This window comes from Canis lupus, chromosome 21 (genome assembly GCF_048164855.1).
Source record: "Canis lupus baileyi chromosome 21, mCanLup2.hap1, whole genome shotgun sequence".
In the NCBI taxonomy this organism is placed as follows: domain Eukaryota; kingdom Metazoa; phylum Chordata; class Mammalia; order Carnivora; family Canidae; genus Canis; species Canis lupus.
This window is the reverse complement of record NC_132858.1, coordinates 13,197,518-13,215,601: the sequence shown is the minus strand read 5'-3', so window position 1 is coordinate 13,215,601 and position 18,084 is coordinate 13,197,518. Positions and strand designations below refer to the sequence as shown.

Below are 18,084 nucleotides of genomic sequence, written 5' to 3'. Positions count from 1 at the left end.
AGAGGTGGGGCCCTCCTGATGACTCTGCACACTCAGTCTAGATGGAGAACCAATCTCTGACTGCATGGGGATTCTTATTAGACTTCACATGTCAGTATAACTTTGACCTTTCCCTTTGTGTTCTCACTCTGTCTCAGGAACCTCATCTGATTTACTTCTATGGATCCAATTAACCAGATCTTTCGGATACTTACAGGAATTTGAGAAATTGATGAGTACCTCCAGCCCAAAGCATTCTGGATCATGCCAGCATCCTAGTGATAGTACTAATGACATGAGGCCTTTTTCCATTTCTTGTTTTCCTTCCTTCCTTCCTTCCTTCCTTCCTTCCTTCCTTCCTTCCTTCCTTCCTTCCACCCATTTATTTGAGAGAGAGAGAAAGAATGTGTGCACAAAGAGGGAGAGGGAGAAGCAGACTCCCCTCTGAGGAGAGAGCCAAAGGTGAGGGTCCGAGTCCAGGACCCTGAGATCATGACCTGCGCCTAAGGCAGATACTTAACTGACTGAGCCACCCAGGTGCACCCTACCTTTTTCCATTTCTTTTTCTTTTTTTAAAAAGATCTATTTATTTATTCATGAGAGACACAGGCAGAGGGAGAAGCAGGCTCCCTGTAGGGAGCCCGATATGGGACTCAATCCTGAACCCTGGAATCCTGAATCCTGAACACCTGGAGCCAAAAGGCAGACACTCAACCGCTGAATCCCCCAGGTGTCCTGCCTTTTTCCATTTCTGATTAAAATTCTTACCTGCCCACAGCTGACTTTACTTGAGCTCTTAACTGTGAGCTCATGCCTGCTTGCCTGTGTGCTGTAGAATACAGAGATGCTTCAGCTTAAAAAGTGAGAAGCAGTATCTTTATCTTTCACTTGGCCCTTCCCCATCTGAAGGAGGACTTCTTGAGTTCCCTTTTCCAACATTCCATTCACTGTTATTATTTGATGGGATACATCACTATGATGCCCATTAATGGATATCTTAGAGTCATCTTAATTATAAAGAAACATCAGTTGTCTTTCTCTTTATAACCATTTTCTGTCATTTTTATAGCCATCTTCACAGAGCCTAGTGATGACTGATTATTATTTTAAGTTCATTAAAATGAACCACAGAAAAGCCTTGGTATCCAGAGTGCTCAAAATTAGTCACAACTAAATTATAACTTAGATCCTGGGGCAGTTTGAGTGTCTAGTGCTGTCAGCACTGACCAGCGTTTATGTAACCAACATGTGCAGGCTCTTTGGGCCTGTCCTAGCTCAATTCTTCAGTATGTAGGCTTCACTGTAGCCTCCTTGCCCCGTATTTAGCCTGTGACATAATCCACTCATCTATACTTCCCAAGATTCTGAAAGTTTAATTTTTCAAAAGTGCCCGAGAACTCTAGTTCAGTCCGGGGTATTCTACAGAAATCTAAGGGAATGAGCCTTTCTTAATCTTGTCTGGCCTTGGGAGTCGCAAAAACCAAAAATAAAGATATTTTATTTTTGTATCCTGGAAGGGTGGGTACTATTTCTTCAAGGGGAGATTGAGATAAAAGAGAGACTGCTTTGTTGTCAGAAATGATTTACTCCTTCCTAAGATTTTGTCCTCATTAATTTTCTTAAAGCTGCCTGTCAGTTGATTAAAAGCTGCTTCCGCTGCAATTATCTTAAAGTTGACTTCTGAGATGTGGTACAAAGCATCTATCCTCAGAAAGTGCCTTTCTTCAGTACACTGCAGGAAAGGGGGAGGGAGTAGGGGAGAATTCAGGGGTGTTTCTGATGCAGTTTGTCAGAGAAGGGAGGGGGCAAGATAAAACATTAAAAATAACAAGTAGAGGGATACCTCGGTGGCTCCGCGGTTAAGTGTCTGCCTTTGGTCCAGGGTGTGATCCTGGGGTCCCAGGATCGAGTCCCACATCGGGCTCCCTGCATAGAGCCTGCTTCTCTCTCTCTCTCTCTCTCTCTCTCTCTCTTAAAAAACAAAAACAAAAAAAAAAACAGAGCTACAATTAGTTTAGGTGAATTTTTCCATGACAGATACCTCTAGGGTAACTCATGATTTCTTTCCCCTATGGCCTCTTAGTAGAGTGCAATCTATTCTGTGTGTTATTCTTTACACTCAACAAAATTTTATTGTGCCCCTACTATGCCAAGTATTTTGTGAGGTCTGGGAATGCCATGCATAAAATGGACCTGGTCCCTGTTCTCTTTCCACACAACTGGCTTCCTTTTTTTTTTTTAAGATTATATCTATTTATTTGAAAGAGAGCACAAGCAGGGGGAGGGGCAGAGGGAGAGGGAGAAGCAGACCCCTGCTGAATAGGGCACCCAGTGCAGGGCACGATCCCAGGACCCCGGGTCATGACCTGAGCTGAAGGCAGATGCTTAGCTGACTGAACCACCCAGGTGCTCCCACAACTGGCTTCTTGACTGGTCTTTACATTGCTGGATTCCCAGCCTTCACTCTCTCCTGCACACAGGAGACACTCAGCATTTCCAGGAATGTGTGTCCCTTTGATATTTTGCATGGTGTGTATTTCCTACACATACATGAACACACACCTCTGGTCACCAGCACTATAAGTGTGTCTAGCACATGTCTTGGTAATGGTAATTAAATGAAAATATCCAGGAGATAATTCTTATGAAAACAGGGAGTGTCCACTCATTTCACAATTTGTCCAACATTGGTTTCTTGTTGTGCTAGTCCCAGCACTGAGACATGTTGAGAGATTCCCAGTAGATAGTTATAGTTGCAAAAGCAAAAGGCAAAACATTTTGTTTTTTCAAGGATTGGTAAGGGAACCAATTCTGGAATTTGTAGAAGCTGAAAGTATTTTAATATATTTTTAAGTATAAAATACAAAGTATTTTAATGTTTAATCATCCTCAACACTCCTCTTCCAAAAATACATATCAACTAAAACATAGTGAATGTGTTGGAATATACTGAAAGACTCTCTTATCCAAGGTGAATATCTAGAACAACTACTCATTTGGCCATTTCTTTTGAGATTATGAAACTAAGGAAGTTCAAGAACTTGTTCTCTGCACAGACTTGTGGGAAGAGGAGGAAGTAATTATTTTAGTTTCTGGGAGTTCTAGGAGTATTAAGTGCCTTGGTATTTTATTTAGCACTAAAGTAGGTCCCTCAGCTGAAGTAACCTCTCTGTTTTGATCCTAATGGCCTGAGATGGCCTTTGGAAAACATCAGGCCAATTGAAAAAGAAAATTCATGTTCTTTGACTATTTCTATGGGTTCTGTTTGAGAGGAATAAATGAATAAGAGAGTTTACAGGTCTCAGTAAATCACAAGAGGTTGGCTAGAAATGACTTCAAAGCATTATTATCAATGGCAGCAAAGGCTGACACATTCCAAAAGTTAGGAAAAGGGGGTGCCTGGACAGCTCAGTCAGTAGGACACGTGACTCTTGATCTTGGGGTTGTGAGTTTAAGCCCTGCGTTGGGCCTAGAGCTTACTTTAAAAAAAAAAAAAAAAAAGTTAAGGGACTGTTGCTCTTCTTTTCTGTTGGGAGAACTTTGGTTTGGACAAGAGTGATCTAGGCAGATTTGTTCCTACTAAAGCTGAATAAAGGGGAGAGGTAGGTGAACTGGTATTCTAATTCTTGTTTTTAAATGGTCACTTTAAAATCAGCCTCTTTACAAGTTCTAAACTCCAAAGTAGAATATAAACAAGGCTCAGAGACAGTAAGAGAAATTAAAATTTCTGAAAAACGGATTTTCCTAGGGATGAAGAAACTTCAGTAATTCATGAATCTAAGCAAATCAACAGCTCAAAAGAAAGATGAGCAGAGCCTCTCCCCTGGTCTGCTCTGGGAAGTGTGCATTTCTCAGCCTCTAACAAGATGTGTAGCCATTCATTTCCAATGGAAAGGTCAGGTGTCCCTTAGCATCTGCTTTCCATTGATTTCTCCCTCTTCCCAGAGAGTTAATTTTTCTCTAGTAACCCTCTCTAAAAGCTTAAGACCTCTGATTTACCAAAAAGGCATTTTTTTCCTCTTCACATTTCCTTTCTTCTTCATGGACTCCTTGGCTTGTGCCTTCTCTCATGGCCCTTCCAGCCTCAGTTTTCAATCAGCTTCCACAGTCCTCGTTAAAACAGGGAAGATCTGCGGAGTACACACATCGTCTTGATACCGTGGAGCCATTTCAGTTTTATAGATGATGAGATTCCCAAACCCAAACAAGATAACCACAAAGTTTTTTCTTTTAGCTTCTTATCTGTGCTGATTTGAACAGTGCCTTTTGCTGCTTGAACTAATGGTCTAAGCTTTATTGATATGCAGCCAAAAAGAAAACATCTTGTTGAGGGCAACAATACATTTTTCCTCTTAATTTTAAAAAGGTAGAGAGGAAGGTTTCCCACTGAGCAACTGGTCGCCTCTCATTCTTTTTCTGTCCATCTCTGAACAAGAAACAAGACCCCTTTAGTTTTGATCTAGGAACTGTTTTTCTTTTGTTCCTACTTACTATTAGTCAAAAGTTTGAGGGATGGCAGAGCAAGAAGTACAAGAGACTGTCTTGGACCCCAGAAGCGGAAGAATCATTATCTTCTCCCACTCCCTTGGAACTGTGAAGATCTGGTGACGTGCTGAGATTCCACTGACTCTCCTTCCAGCTTATTGATTCCAATTCCCTTCATAGATGTTAGACAGAAATGAGAACAGTCTGCTTGGGGAGAGGGGTTGCTGTCAGTGTTTGTCATCTATCAGGAAGCAGCTGTAGCTGAGACAGGTGAAACCAGAACTCTGCCAACATGAATCAGCAGCTGGGTTTTACATTTAGCCCCACAAAGGGTCCCCAGGTTCTGATAATCCTCCTCCAGTGTCATGGAATTTGGTGGTACAGCTTCATGAAGAGGAAGGGAAAAGAGATTTTTTTGGCAGGCCACCTAGCTTTGTCCTTGAGGAGTGTTAAGGAAACCTTTACTTGAGATATATTTGGGGTGATTTTAAGGGAAGGCCAGAGCTGTCCCTTAACACTGTCTCAGACTTTCTGGTGAGGGCTGATGAACCTTGAGTTTATGGAGCCAGAGCTGGTCCCCACTGGAATCTGAGAGGAGACCATTCCCCCAGTCACTAGGTTGGAAAGACTGCTAGCCTACACCACCAATGTTGTGGGAGTAGCCAGAGCTACCAAAGCCCCTCTCAGCATTAGGAAACTTGTCGAGGGGATCCCGGGGTGGCGCAGCGGCTTAGCGCCTGCCTTTGGCCCAAGGTGCGATCCTGGAGACCCCGGGATCGAATCCCACGTCGGGCTCCCTGCATGGAGCCTGCTTCTCCCTCTGCCTGTGTCTCTGCCTCTCTCCCTCCTTCCCTCTCTCTCTCTCTCTCTCTCTGTGTGTGTGTGATTATCATAAATAAATAAAAAATAAAAAAAAATGAAACTCGTCAAAGAGATATTCTCATCACTAGGGCTAATTGTGAGGAGTATACCCTTCTCGGCGAGGTGCTTTGAGAGCTCTGGCCAGAGAATGTGGAGGGAAAACTACATCTCTGAGTGGTTCTGAAAATGGGCCAGTTTCTCTCCGGGCTCCTTTAGTTTCAGGCATGTGTGAAATGGGGAGTGTTGGACCGGATGGCCTCTCAGGACTGTAAGTCTGAGTCCTACCCATCCTTCACCTTCTGTGTTCTTATTTCCCACCCACCCCCGTATGTTTTGCTCTCATCGCCCTCCTTCCCACCCCCCACATTAGAGTGTGATAAGCAAGCGAGTGCTTATTAGGAGTCCTGGTGGCTGCTGATCCTCACGTGGCATTTTCTGGCTTCCTGCCACAAAGCAGGATTTAGTCTAATACCCAAACACTGGAAGAGATGGGCACGTGGGAGCTGCCCTTTGGATGATGTTTAAGGACTTGACAGGGGTGGAAGACCGGGGGGACTACCGTAGTCAGAGGACAAATCCATGCCCCATGACTTCTGTAGCCATAGAGGTTGTGAACGTCTGTGCAGCAAGGTCTGGGGGTCTCACCCTTTATTACTTCTTCCCAGTCCATCTGACCTTGTCTCAGCTGGGTCATCCATTCATACTGGTCTCTTGAGGGTTTTGTCTCCAAAGTAGGTTCCTGTACTTAGAAGCAAATTGATAGTATTTGTTAATTCCTTTGCAACAACTATAAAAGGTAAATTTGTGACATGTGAGACAATGTTTGCTTCTTTCTTGGTCTGGAACATTTCTGGAAGAGTTCGCCTACTCTCTTCTTTGAGACCTCCATCAAAAAATTCGGCACAACCTTAAAGCGTCTATTTTACTAACATAATCCCTCTTCTTGCAAGGCTACTTTCTCTGCCCAGCTCCCTGCAGTTATGAATCATTGTGACTTTAGGTGAGAATCCCTTGTGAAGCTTTGTAGGGCTGCCACAGGCCAAGACCAAAGCTCCCCTCATTTAATCCCCTGAAATTAACACCTATCCCTCCTTAACCCTGGGTGTCTGCTCATTCATGCCACCTGCCCTTGGGGTGAAGGAAAATTAAACAGTGATCCTACCACAGTGGTTAGATCACAGCCACTTTGTCCTCTGAGTGTATACACCAACTCATATTTAACCATATGGCTTATGAGGAGGACAGAAACCATTGGTTTATCTTCTGGGAAGGAAAACCTCTATGAGAAAGGGTAAAGGTACCATACTTCATCCCCTGATTTGAAGGAAAAGAGTTGATTACGTACATAGGGAAAAGCTAGGTATTGCCATCTTCATGGAGAGTAGTAGCCATAGGCTTGTTCAAGGCGCCTGCCAGATATATATGTGCAAGGAAGAGACAATCTGAAGGTCAAGCAGCCATATTCTACATGACTAGTTTAGAAATTCATAAACTCCATTGGCCTCTTTTTTGGTAGTCTCCTCAGTTAGACCAAAGATTCTTGCTATTTCTTACATTTGGAGTTGATTCAGAAAGGGAGGGCATAGAAGGTCCTTAAAGCAGCAGCTGTGGGGCTATCAGTCTTATGCCTCAAAACAGAATCAATTCCATCTCTGTAAGAGACCCATTCAACCTTAGGACCTTAGCAGGGCCATTCTGGAGGTGTGCCACTGGCCACCCAGGCACATTTCTTGGCACTACAAAATCTGGAAAATTATTCACAACATTATTCTCTGTGTCAGTATGTTGAGAACTTGTGCTGCTTGCTCTCCTCTCTATTATAGAGCCCATCCTGGTGAAGGCCTTTCAGGTAGACACCCAAGACACATGAACAAGCCCCACATCCAGAGCTTCTTTTTTTTTTTTTTAAGATTTTTTTTTAAATTTATCTATTCATGAGAGACACAGAGAGAAAGAGGCAGAGACACAGGCAGAGGGAGAAGCAGGCTCCATGCAGGAAGCCCGACGTGGGACTTGATCCCAGGTCTCCAGGATCAGGCCCTGGGCCGAAGGCGGCGCTAAACCACTGAGCCACTCGGGATGCCCACATCCAGAGCTTCTTATCACTTAATTTGTGTATGTGCAGCAGACCCTTAGCTCAATATTTACTTCTTTCCTTTTTTTTTTTTTAATTTTAAGTCTCTCAAGATAATATGAAAAGTAATAATTATTGTACCACCCTAAATTCAATTTTGAATATTACTTTTTAAACCATATCTCATTTGGTCTTCCATTTTTTTTTCTTCCATCAGGGGGCAGGGAAAGGCAGACGTAGTTCATCCCTGTTTTATAGATTAAAACCTGAAGGGGCTAAAAGGGAAAACGTTGACTAAAACTCAAGATAGATACTTGGGGGATCCCTGGGTGGCACAGCGGATTGGCGCCTGCCTTTGGCCCAGGATCGACCCGGGATCGAATCCCACGTCGGGCTCCCGGTGCATGGAGCCTGCTTCTCCCTCTGCCTGTGTCTCTGCCTCTCTCTCTCTCTCTCTCTCTCTCTCTGTGACTATCATAAATAAAATTAAAAAAAAATAAAAATAAAAATAAAAAAAAGATAGATACTTGGCTTCCTCCTTTTCCTAGACCCTAATGACCTTTTTTGAAGCCCCAGATGCAGATAATTATAGCAGCATTTACCATTTATGAGCTTGCACTGTACCAGGCATTTTCTACACATCTTATGTTTTCATGTCTCCAATTATTTGGATGTTGGTCCTCTCTTTTTTGGAGGGAGGTGGGGGGTTAGGGGTGGGACTTGAACTCACTACCCTGAGAACAAGACCTGAGCTGAGAACAGGAGTCAGATGCTTGACTGACTGAACCACCCAGGCACCCCAAGTGCTATCTCTTTTTAAGCTGAGATCTGGAGAAGTTGCTATTCTAGGGAAGTAGTGTCAGGACTCCAGCCCAGGGTTTTTAAACTCGAAAGAAAGTCCCCATCCTTCATTCTCCCACTGCCCTGTGGAATATCTTGCAGTGCAGTGGCCAGAGAGATTGGAGACTCTCTTTCACCTCCCGTCCAAACCCTAGCCACAGCTAAGCTGCCTCCTGAGAAAATAGGAGCTTTGGAAGCAAGCCAACTACTGAAGGGGACTCTCTCCCTTGGAGAAATGGAAACAATCTATTTCTTGGTGATTTATATAAGCTAGAAAGAAATCATGTACCTGTGTGTTCAAGATTCCCCTCTCCTCTGCTTCCTACAATCGTAGAGCACCTTTTAGGTTTCCTTAACAATAGCATTTTTAACATTGCTTTTAATTAGATGAATTAAGAATGTTCTCTGGTGTTATCACCCCCTCCCGCCCCCCTGTCACCTTCAATTCCCCATTGCTGTGAGAGCTGTGATTTCCATGGTAACGGGACTCCCAGTTGAGCTTGGCTCTCACTGGTTTGTCTGGTCAGGGGAAAGTTAGGGACAGGCCTTGCTGGTCAGCAGAGCTCTGCCTGCCTTTCCAGGAGGCTGCCTTAAAGCCATGAAGTGAGAGAGCTAAAAGGAGCTAAAAGGCTATAAGGAGAGCACAAGGAAGCTTCCTGCGGAAAAGCCAAAGTGTGCCCCTAGTCTTGCTCAAGAGAATTGTAGCTTTCCTCCTAAAGTAAGAGGGCCCCAGCCTTCCCCTGCTACCGCAGGTTCTCCTGTATGTGTAAGAGGCCTTCCATTCCCAGGTTGACCGGCTCCTTTCCTCCCTGTGGTTAGCTTGCTTCTGGCCATAGAAGGGACTTTGTTATTCTTGGTAACAAATTATTTCTCCTTGAATTCTCTTTTCTTCCTTCTTTTCTCCCCAACCCAGAGAGTTTTCAACGTCCTTTACCCCATGCCTGCTGACCAGCGGAGACATGTCAGCATCAACTCTGCCCGTTGGCTGCCCGAGCCAGGGCTTGGCCTGGCCTATGGTACCAACAAAGGAGACCTGGTGATCTGCCGACCAGAGTGAGTGGCCCAGGGTGGGCAGCAGTGGGGGGTGGGGGTGGGGAGGGGGGTCATTCAGGCTAAGGACGGTAGTAATTGGTATCATCTGAGGGTCTGGCCATGAGGTGGGGGTCTTGTTGATGGGAAATCAAAGTTCTGCTAGAGCCTGCCTCAGTCTGTGCATCACTCCATAGAAGGTCCTTTTACCTTAGGGCTGTTAGGGTTAGCTGTCTGTCCCAGAAATCTTCAAAAGACTGGTTTAGTTGTTATGTCTTCTTAAATCTAAGGCAGTATTCTTTTCCTTTGTTTTTCTCTTGTTCTCTGGTTCCCTAGTGATAGTAAAGTCTCCCTGCAGGCAAAAGCATAGATATCAAAGATTCTTTCCTAAATGCTTTTTGAAAAATTCAACAGGTGGTCTTGGGTTTGTGTAAATGCCATAGACATAACTTAAGAAATAAAATTGGAAATAGAGTATTGTTAAAGCCCTAATTTGTCAGGCCACTGATCTCTAGCAGCCTGGGTCTGTGTCCTGCCTGTTTTCCTTTCTGCTTGCGCTTCATAAAGTGAAGGCAAATTGAAAATCTCCATTTAAAATCAAAATGATTGTTGTCTGGTCTTGAAGTAAGGGCTACGAGGGGACAGGGGGCCAAAGCACTTCTGTCGTAGGTCCTGATGACACCCCTTCCCCTGGTGGTTTGGAGGCTAGAGGTCTGTTCGTTCACTCCAGACCCTGGGCGTCCGCCAGGTCTGTCATCAGTCTCCAGACCCAGCCAGGTGGGGCGCGTGAAGCTCTGTGCTTCCGTGCAGATCAGGCTGATTGCTGCGTGGGCCACCACAGGGTTCCGACCGACTAAATGGCACTTTTGCCTCCAGGCCGTCCTCATGCTGTCCTTCACTTGGTGCAGAGTCTTCTCCCAGGGCGTTCTGCAGATCACAGAGCATGGCGTGACTGGTCTGGTAGGGTCTCTGGCTATTGGAAATGTCCGCATTGCCTTTTGATAGGGCCTTTGGTGATTTTTTTCCTGGGGTGTGTATTTGGGTCAGTTCTGTGCCTGGTAGGTGACTGGTGACTGAGCCCTTGTCAGCTGAGCTAGGTCAGTGGCTCAGGGGAAAGGAAACCCAGGTCTAAGGGCAGCTCTTTGATACCATCCTGCATTTTCGGAGTCCTTCCCAAAGAGAGGCTGTTGTCTGAGACTGTGGTTCCGCCAAGCCGCACTCTTCTCAGGCTCTCTGTCCAGAGGGCCTCTCTTAGCAGGTCCGTATGCCTTTCCAGAACTGAGCCTGTCTCTCTGACGACTGTGCCGCTGTTAGTCCCGGCGCTGGGTCTTTCCGTCTCTGCCCTCCCCTTGGCCTGACCGTAGTTCTGGGATTAGTCTGCTCTGAGCTTGTTCTTTCTCCCCAAAGCACATGAGACTGATTATTTTATCTCACCCTCTTAGGAGTTCATAAGAGGACTCTGATAGGCATCCTCTCCAAAACTGGCACAGAATTCTGGACCATCATTTTATTCTTACCAACACTAGTTATAGGTCTTTCTTTCCCTGTTTCTCCAAGACCTCCTTCCTCAACATTATTGTCTTGTCTGTAGTTCTAGCCACTAAACCTTTGTCCCAGCCAAACTCCCAGCCCCTTCCCTTGCAAGAGTGACCTGCAGAATCTCTACCTCCGGTTCATCGTGGTCCCACAAAGGCTTTTATGTCTGAAACCCCGGCCTCCGCACTTGGTGTGAGTCACAGACACCTCAGCCAAACATGAAGCTGGCTTTGGCCTCTCTTCTCTCTTTTCTCCCCATATGTCGTCTTCAACATCCAGCGTCAGCAGGCTGGAGCCATCCTGGACTGCCTGGGATATGTAGCCTCAGGAACTCAGGCCTTTTCCAGGAGCAAGGGGACACTAGCATTTGACACCATGGACAGTGGCCTATCGCAGGCCAACTTGTGTTGGCTCAAGAGAGAGCTAGCTTGGCCTGCCCATTTGGGGTTGCTGTTTCTCTTGAATTCTGGGTCATTCTGGCAAATGTCCCAAACCTTAGGGCTGCATATCTGAGGGAACCAAGTAAATTAAGACAGACATGACTTTGTCCTAAGTTGTTCAGAGTCTCTCCACTTCTCAGTCCCCTTTGTATCTGTGGGATTTGGCTTCAGGTAGGGAAGACCACAGTATTCAGGTAAAGAAGGGAAGACTCACCCCAGGCCTTCCAGCAGATCAGTGATAGAATTAGGCTTCCTGACTTTCCAAGGCAGAGCTCTTTCCTACAGCTGATTTCTTAACCTTTTTTCTATCACAAATGTCTTTAAAATTGTGATGGAAACATTGTGCACTCTTATACAGGAAAATATACCATAAGAGCACCCATATAATTTCATAACTCTCTTAAGACCTCAGGTAAAGAATGCAGCTCTTGATCACGTTGAGGCATTTAAGCAAGTCAGGTGATCGACACGGTGGGAAATGAGTGGAGAGGCGAGAACATTCACATCTTTCGAACAGTCTGTGGTTGGTATCTGGCCGAGAACAAGGAGAACAAACGAATATGGCAGTAGGAGCTCAGGGTTGTTGTTTCTCCAGGAGGCAGCTGCCTGATACTCACCGCCCTTCCCCCTTTGACACGGCTCTGGCACACCTGTTCCCGAGGGCATAGCCAGCCGGGCCAGGGTTAAAGCCCTTCCTCCAGAACAGGTGCTTGTCTACCTTTGTCCGTGGACACAGGCAGCCGCACCTCGTTTTGTGCTCTCAGTCCTGCTCTTCTTTTCTCCTCCATTGTCTTAGCCTCCACACTCGCTCCAAGCCCAAAGACAGAGTTCACCAGCCCCTTGGGCATCTCTTGGTGGCACTAAAACCCCACTGACAGTAGAACAAGGCTGTAGGAAATACTCCTATCGTTCCAGGGAAAGAAATTTTGATGACAGGTGAGGAGACAAATAGCTGGCCTTGTAGCCCCTATACAAAGCCGTTAGGGTGGCTGATAGCCCGGTCACCTCACCCTTCCTAGCTGTGAGGCACTCCTTTCTCCGTTGCTTTGCTCCCCCTCCTGCCACTCCTCCCAAGCTGCTGCTGTGCCTCTGGCTGACTGCCAGCCCAGCCAACACCCCCACCGATAACCATAGTGGGTGTGAAGTACCAGATTGATGTGAGGGGGAGCTTGCTCACTTCCGGCTTCATAGATCAGCCCTACAAATGGGGGGGAGGTGTTGCTGGGAAGACCACTGCTTCTCAGAGTCAGCTCTGAAGACAGAATTGAGGGACTCATGCCAGAAGAAACTAGGCCGGGCCTGTGGGGCGTCTGGCCCCCTGGCTAGGTGTGGGACCCCTGACAAGGCCCCCACTCTATCCCTGAAGACAAAGCTACTGCTATAAACAGCGACTGTAGTCAAGCCTCACTGACCAGAGAAGGGAAAGGCACACCCCTAAATCAAAAGGGGAGCCATAGACACTTCATCTTTCAGGCTGTTCCACAAGATCCAGGTGCCAACTTTTTCCTACGTTATGGAGAGCAGGGATAAATGCCTGTCCTTCTTTCCAAAGAGACAGCCATGTAAGTGATAGATGAAAGAAGAATGTTCTCAAAGGGAATATTCCCTAGAAGTGGAGAAGTTCAGGGGCACCTGGCTGGCTCAGTTGGTGGAGTGTGCAGCTCTTGATCTAGGAGTTGTGAATTTAAGCCCCACATTGGGTGTAGAGATTACTTAAAAATAAAATCTTGGGGGAAAAAAAAAAAGGTGAGAAGTCCAGAGCCATATTCTGCTTGAGAGTGTGGTTACCACCAAGGAATCCAGGCTGGCTCCTAGCTGTGTTCAGGGAGCCCAGGAGGTCCCAGCTGTGAGGGAGTCACTTAGCCAAGCCCAGAAAGCACAGCTTACAGATGCTGCAGAAGGAAGCCAGGTGTGAAGTAGAAGTCCATTTGAAAAGACTCACCTGATCAGCCTTCCCATGCTTCCTTATCCCTTCGTGTGTTTTCCTGGCTTCCAGGAAGAATGCAGAGCAAACAGTGACTCATTGATCCTTGCTAAAACCCAAGGAGAAAGGAGGTGGTTGAAGTGTTCTTTAGCTTATAGAAGGAAATCAGTAATACTGAGTATTAAAGGCTGAGTTTCAGTAGCCAGAGAGGGTGTCTTTAGCTCTTATCCTTGGTCCAGTACCTGGAATTTTAACCAAACTTTCCAAAACATGTTGCTCTGACCACAGAAAGTAGAACAAGTCAGGGCTATAGTAGACCTGTTGGTGGGGGCAGAAAAGATGGGTGGCACAGAGCAGCACATCTGCCAGTCTCCGTTGTCTCGTTCTCTTTGACCATTGACCCTATCACTGAATGTCCCGAATCCGCAGCTCTGAGCTGACAGTGCATACTGCCAGATGGAAAGTGTTTTAGGAGACCCTTTGACCATCAGCATCACACTAACAGTCCCAGCCCAGAGAGTGGGCCTTCCGGTGGCCTGTCTTCTAAGACCGGAAGGAAGGTTCCTGGTCACACAGCACATGGCTCAGTGTAGGTCTAATGTGGACAGTTTGTTGTCACTAACCAGCCCTGGCTAGCAGGAATTACAGAGGAAGTATTTGGCAGGGCCCCAGATGGTACTGCCACCTGTCAATAAATCTTGACAGGTTTATAAATCAGAGGCTCCCTGGCAGCTGGCTTTACACAGGGCCTCATGCAGCCAGGATTTGCTCATCAAAAGCTTCAGTAATGACTGTTTTTGGAGGCCTCTGCTTTTGACCTCTGGCCATTTGCCTCTTCCCTCGTGGAAGGTCCTTTCCTGTCACCTCTGCGCTGCAGTGCCCCTGCTGCCTCAGACAACACCCATAGAAATAGCTGAATGTTTTGAAAAGAAAGGAGCTTTTTAAAGGGATGGTCTGAAGATCACACCAAATCTGCAGCCCCGAAGGCCCCCAGGGGGTAGCTGAGAGCAGAAAAGGAAGAGCACTGTGTCTGGCTCTGTTTTTGTTTTTGTTTTTGTTTTTGTTTTTGTTTCCCTCCGGAGACGCTTGTTTGCCCTCAGGTGAAGCCCAGTCTCCAGAATCTTCATGACCCTCACGATGAGGGGCTCTGAGCTAGGCTTGTTCCCTTTCACCTGCAATAACACAGCCACCTGACACACAATACCTTGTCATCCTGGTCCTATCAGGTTTCTACCCTGGCTAATCCTGACATCACTCCCCTACGGCTGGCCTTTTCCTTATGACCCACGGGCTTTGGTTTCTCTGCTCTTGACTGAAGAAGTGCTGCCATTAAAGGAAGGTGACCAACGCCTCTAGGTTGAAAAGTTGGCTTTTGTTGGAGCTTGTCTTAGCTTGGGTAGCCATAGCAGAACACCATAGACCAGGGGCCTTAACAGAAATTTATTTCCTCACAGTTCTGGAGGCTGGAAGTCTGAAATCAGGGGCCAGCAGGGTTGGGTTCTGATAAAGGCTGTCTTCTCACTGTGTCCTCACATGGTAGGGAGAAGGAGGGAGGAAGGGAGGGAGGGAGGGAGAGAAGGAGGGAAGGAAGGAAGGAAGGGCGGGGGGTCTTTCTTACTCTTCTTGTTTTTTTTTTGTTTTTGTTTTTGTTTTTTTGTTTTAAGAATATTATTTTTACTTTATTTTTTTTTTAATTTTTACTTATTTATGATAGTCACAGAGAGAGAGAGAGAGAGAGAGAGAGAGGCAGAGACATAGGCAGAGGGAGAAGCAGGCTCCATGCACTGGGAGCCCGACGTGGGACTCAATCCCAGGTCTCCAGGATCGCGCCCTGGGCCAAAGGCAGGCGCTAAACCGCTGCGCCACCCAGGGATCCCCGACTCTTCTTGTTTTTTAAGAGTTTATTTTTAAGTAATGTCTACACCCAACGTGAGGCTTGAACTTTACAACCCCGAGATCAAGAGTCTCACACTCCACTGACTGAGCCAGCCAGGCATCCCACTTTCTCACTCTTCTTATAAAGCCACAGTCCTATTGGATTGTAGTCCCACCCTTACAGCCTCATGTAACCTGAATTACCTCCTAAAGACCCTCCAGCTACAGTCACCCTGTGGGGTAAGGCTCCAGTATATGGATGAGGGGGGCACAGTTCTTCAAGCACATGTGCATGCTGTGTCCCATTTAGGAGCAGGGCTGGGTCTCTTACAGTCTCCACAGGGCCACCAGGGTTTTGTTTTTGTTTTTGTTTTTAAAGATTTATTTATTTATTCAGAGAGAGAGAGAGAGGCAGAGACACTGGCAGAGGGAGAAGCAGGCTCCATGCAGGAAGCCCGACGTGGGACTCGATCCCGGGTCTCCAGGATCACACACCTCAGGCTGCAGGAGGCACTAAACCACTGCACCACCGGGGCTGCCCTGTTTTTTTGTGAAATGAGCTCTATGCCCAACATTGGTCTCAAACTCACTACCCCAAGGTGAAGAGTTGCATGCTCTCCCGACGGAGCCAGCCGGATGTCCCTGGGACACCAGAGTTCTGATGAGCTCAGACACCTCTTCCCCATCTCCTGTCTCCACCTTCACCACCCATACCCCACCCTCAACCACAGCAACTGCTCGGTAACACCTCTTCCAGGAAGGAATCCTTAAAAGCAGAGCAGTCTGTGTAACAGAATTCCTGCCTGGGTGGCAGGTCATTGTAGAAACTTGAGAAGCTACTGCATCCCTTCTGGTGGCAGTTCCCATGTGAGATTGGGAGAAACTGCTTGATGGTCCATTACAGGGAAAGGAGGAAGCAGGGCAAGGTTGGCAACTAGAGAACTGGACAGATAGAAACTCCTCTCTGCTGCCAGCGGTGCGGCCAGTGGCCACTCAAGGCTCTCTGTCTCCTACCCTAGTAGGAGGCTCTGGGGCACTCATGGGCCATTTTTGGTTCTAGGAGCACCTTTCCCAGCTGCTTCTCAGCCTGCCCTGGCAAAGGAGGCTCAAGCTCTAGAACAGAAAGCCATGTGGGCCATTCTGGCTCAGTGGTGGCTTTCCCCTGCTTAGATTTCTGAGCTCAAGGCCAATTAATAATGGTAAGGTGTCTCATTTTCCTTCCTCTTGGCCTTCCCCCCAACCCACCCACCCCTGGCATCAGAGAAGACCCAGTAACAAGAACCCATGCTTTCTCCCTTTCAAAGCACTAAGCCCACACTTTAGGCAGGGCTGTCCATGGCACCCTGTCTCTCCAGGGCCTCCCCAGCCTCTCATTTGCCATCTTAGCTCCTTTCTTTATGTCTGAAAACCACTCAACCCACTGCCTATGTAAAGTGTGGCTGTTTTTTAGCTATCTCTTAGTCCCAAGAAGGAGCTGGTTAGGCATTGTTCAGAGGAAGGAAGAGGCTAAAACCCCACCACTACAGGCATTTGGGCTGCTGGAGAGTCATCCACATTGCTCCAGCACTGAGCATCCTGGTGGGAATCTCTAGTCCTGGTCTCAGCTCAGCCCTAGGAGAGACAAAAGAGGACTGCTGGGCCAAAGCTCAGGAAGTGTAAGGAGTTCTGGCCATTCTCTCTCTAATGTTCTCCACCTTTCCCCCTCCACCCTTCCCAACTGATTTTCAGGGCCTTAAACTCTGGTGTTGAGTACTACTGGGACCAGCTAAATGAGACTGTCTTCACTGTCCACTCCAGCAGCAGGAGCAGTGAAAGGCCTGGGTGAGTTTGGGAAGGGGGAAGGGCACAGCTGCTAGAGGCCTGTCCCTTCCACCTGCTTCAGATGGACTCTCAAGCGGTGCCCTCAGACTGCTCTGGGGCTCTCTGGGTGCCTCTCCTCAGCCACAGCATCTCCTCTTTGATCTGCTTTATGCATTGAGCTTTTGCACAAATTCATTTGAGGAAAATATTCTATGGCTAAGGAAGAGAACAAAACATCTGCTCTTAGTCTTGATTGAGAACAAACTAGGACATCCTGTGGCTTTTTCCCATCCTGGCCATGGTGTCTGGACACAGCGGGGTGAGGAGAGAAGAGGGAGCACTAGAGGGGGGATGCTGTCCCCAAGAAGTGTGCTCGTGGTCCAAGGAGAATCTGTGGACAGTGCCTGAGGGACCATGCTGCTCAGAGCTGTAGCCCAGAGACAGACCCTCCCCAGGGGCCAGTTAGAAAGTAGGAACCTGGTACTGATCCTCTTATCACTTAATTTATTAATGAGGACTGAAAATTTTGAGAAAAAGTGCTGGGTCAATAATACACCCGAGGCAACCACTGCTTCCTACAGGGCACAGCTGGAGGAGTCCCCAGAAGCAGCTAGAAATGAGGGGCTGGTGCCTGCCATGGAAGTCCTGGGCTCCCTCTGCTGCCAGCTGTAGCTATCCTGGGGTGGGGGGGCCTGGCCCTTACTCGTAGGTCAGCTTGTGCTGCCTACCTTCACGGCTCTCTTGTGGGAAGGCCCTGAAGGAGCCCAGAAGGGCTTTTCCTCCAAAATGGAGATACAGTGGAAATTCCAAGAATTTAAACTGGAATCTTGTCAGCATGTAGTTAGAAGGAAGGAAAAGTTAAGAGAGAAAAGATCCCTCTTCTCCTGCTCACCCTTTGTCCAACGATGTCAGCTGATGGCTTCCTGAATGTATGTAGATAAGAGTCCTAAGATCAGCCATCTCTGCCTCCCCAGAAAGACACTCACTGCTTAATGAGTGACTCAGTTAGCTGGTCTGCAAAATTGGATGGTTCTGCAGCCTTTCATTGTTCCAGAGCCTGACCTGATCCGGGGGGCGTTATCTGCCATGGTGGAGAGGGGGGAGCTGCCGAGCTCAGGGCTTGTCCTCTGAGCCTGCAGGCCCTGGTGCAGGGGACTGTGTGCCCTGAGGATTGGCAGGGAACAAGCGGAACTCTGTGAGGCATGCTGTCCCGAGCCCTGCCTGGCTTCAGTCTGCCTTTC

At 47.2% G+C, this 18,084-nt stretch overlaps 1 protein-coding gene across 7 annotated transcripts in view; it reads left to right on the top strand.

Moving 5' to 3' along the window:
* Positions 1 to 18,084, top strand: part of AMBRA1 (autophagy and beclin 1 regulator 1) — a 170,019-nt gene that overhangs the window by 144,628 nt on the left and 7,307 nt on the right. For all 7 annotated transcript variants that reach the window (XM_072790705.1, XM_072790707.1, XM_072790706.1 and 4 more), the window contains 2 exons: positions 9,153 to 9,292; positions 16,772 to 16,864. In XM_072790705.1, coding sequence (XP_072646806.1) covers positions 9,153 to 9,292; positions 16,772 to 16,864 — 233 coding nt within the window. The remainder of the gene's footprint in view (positions 1 to 9,152; positions 9,293 to 16,771; positions 16,865 to 18,084) is intronic.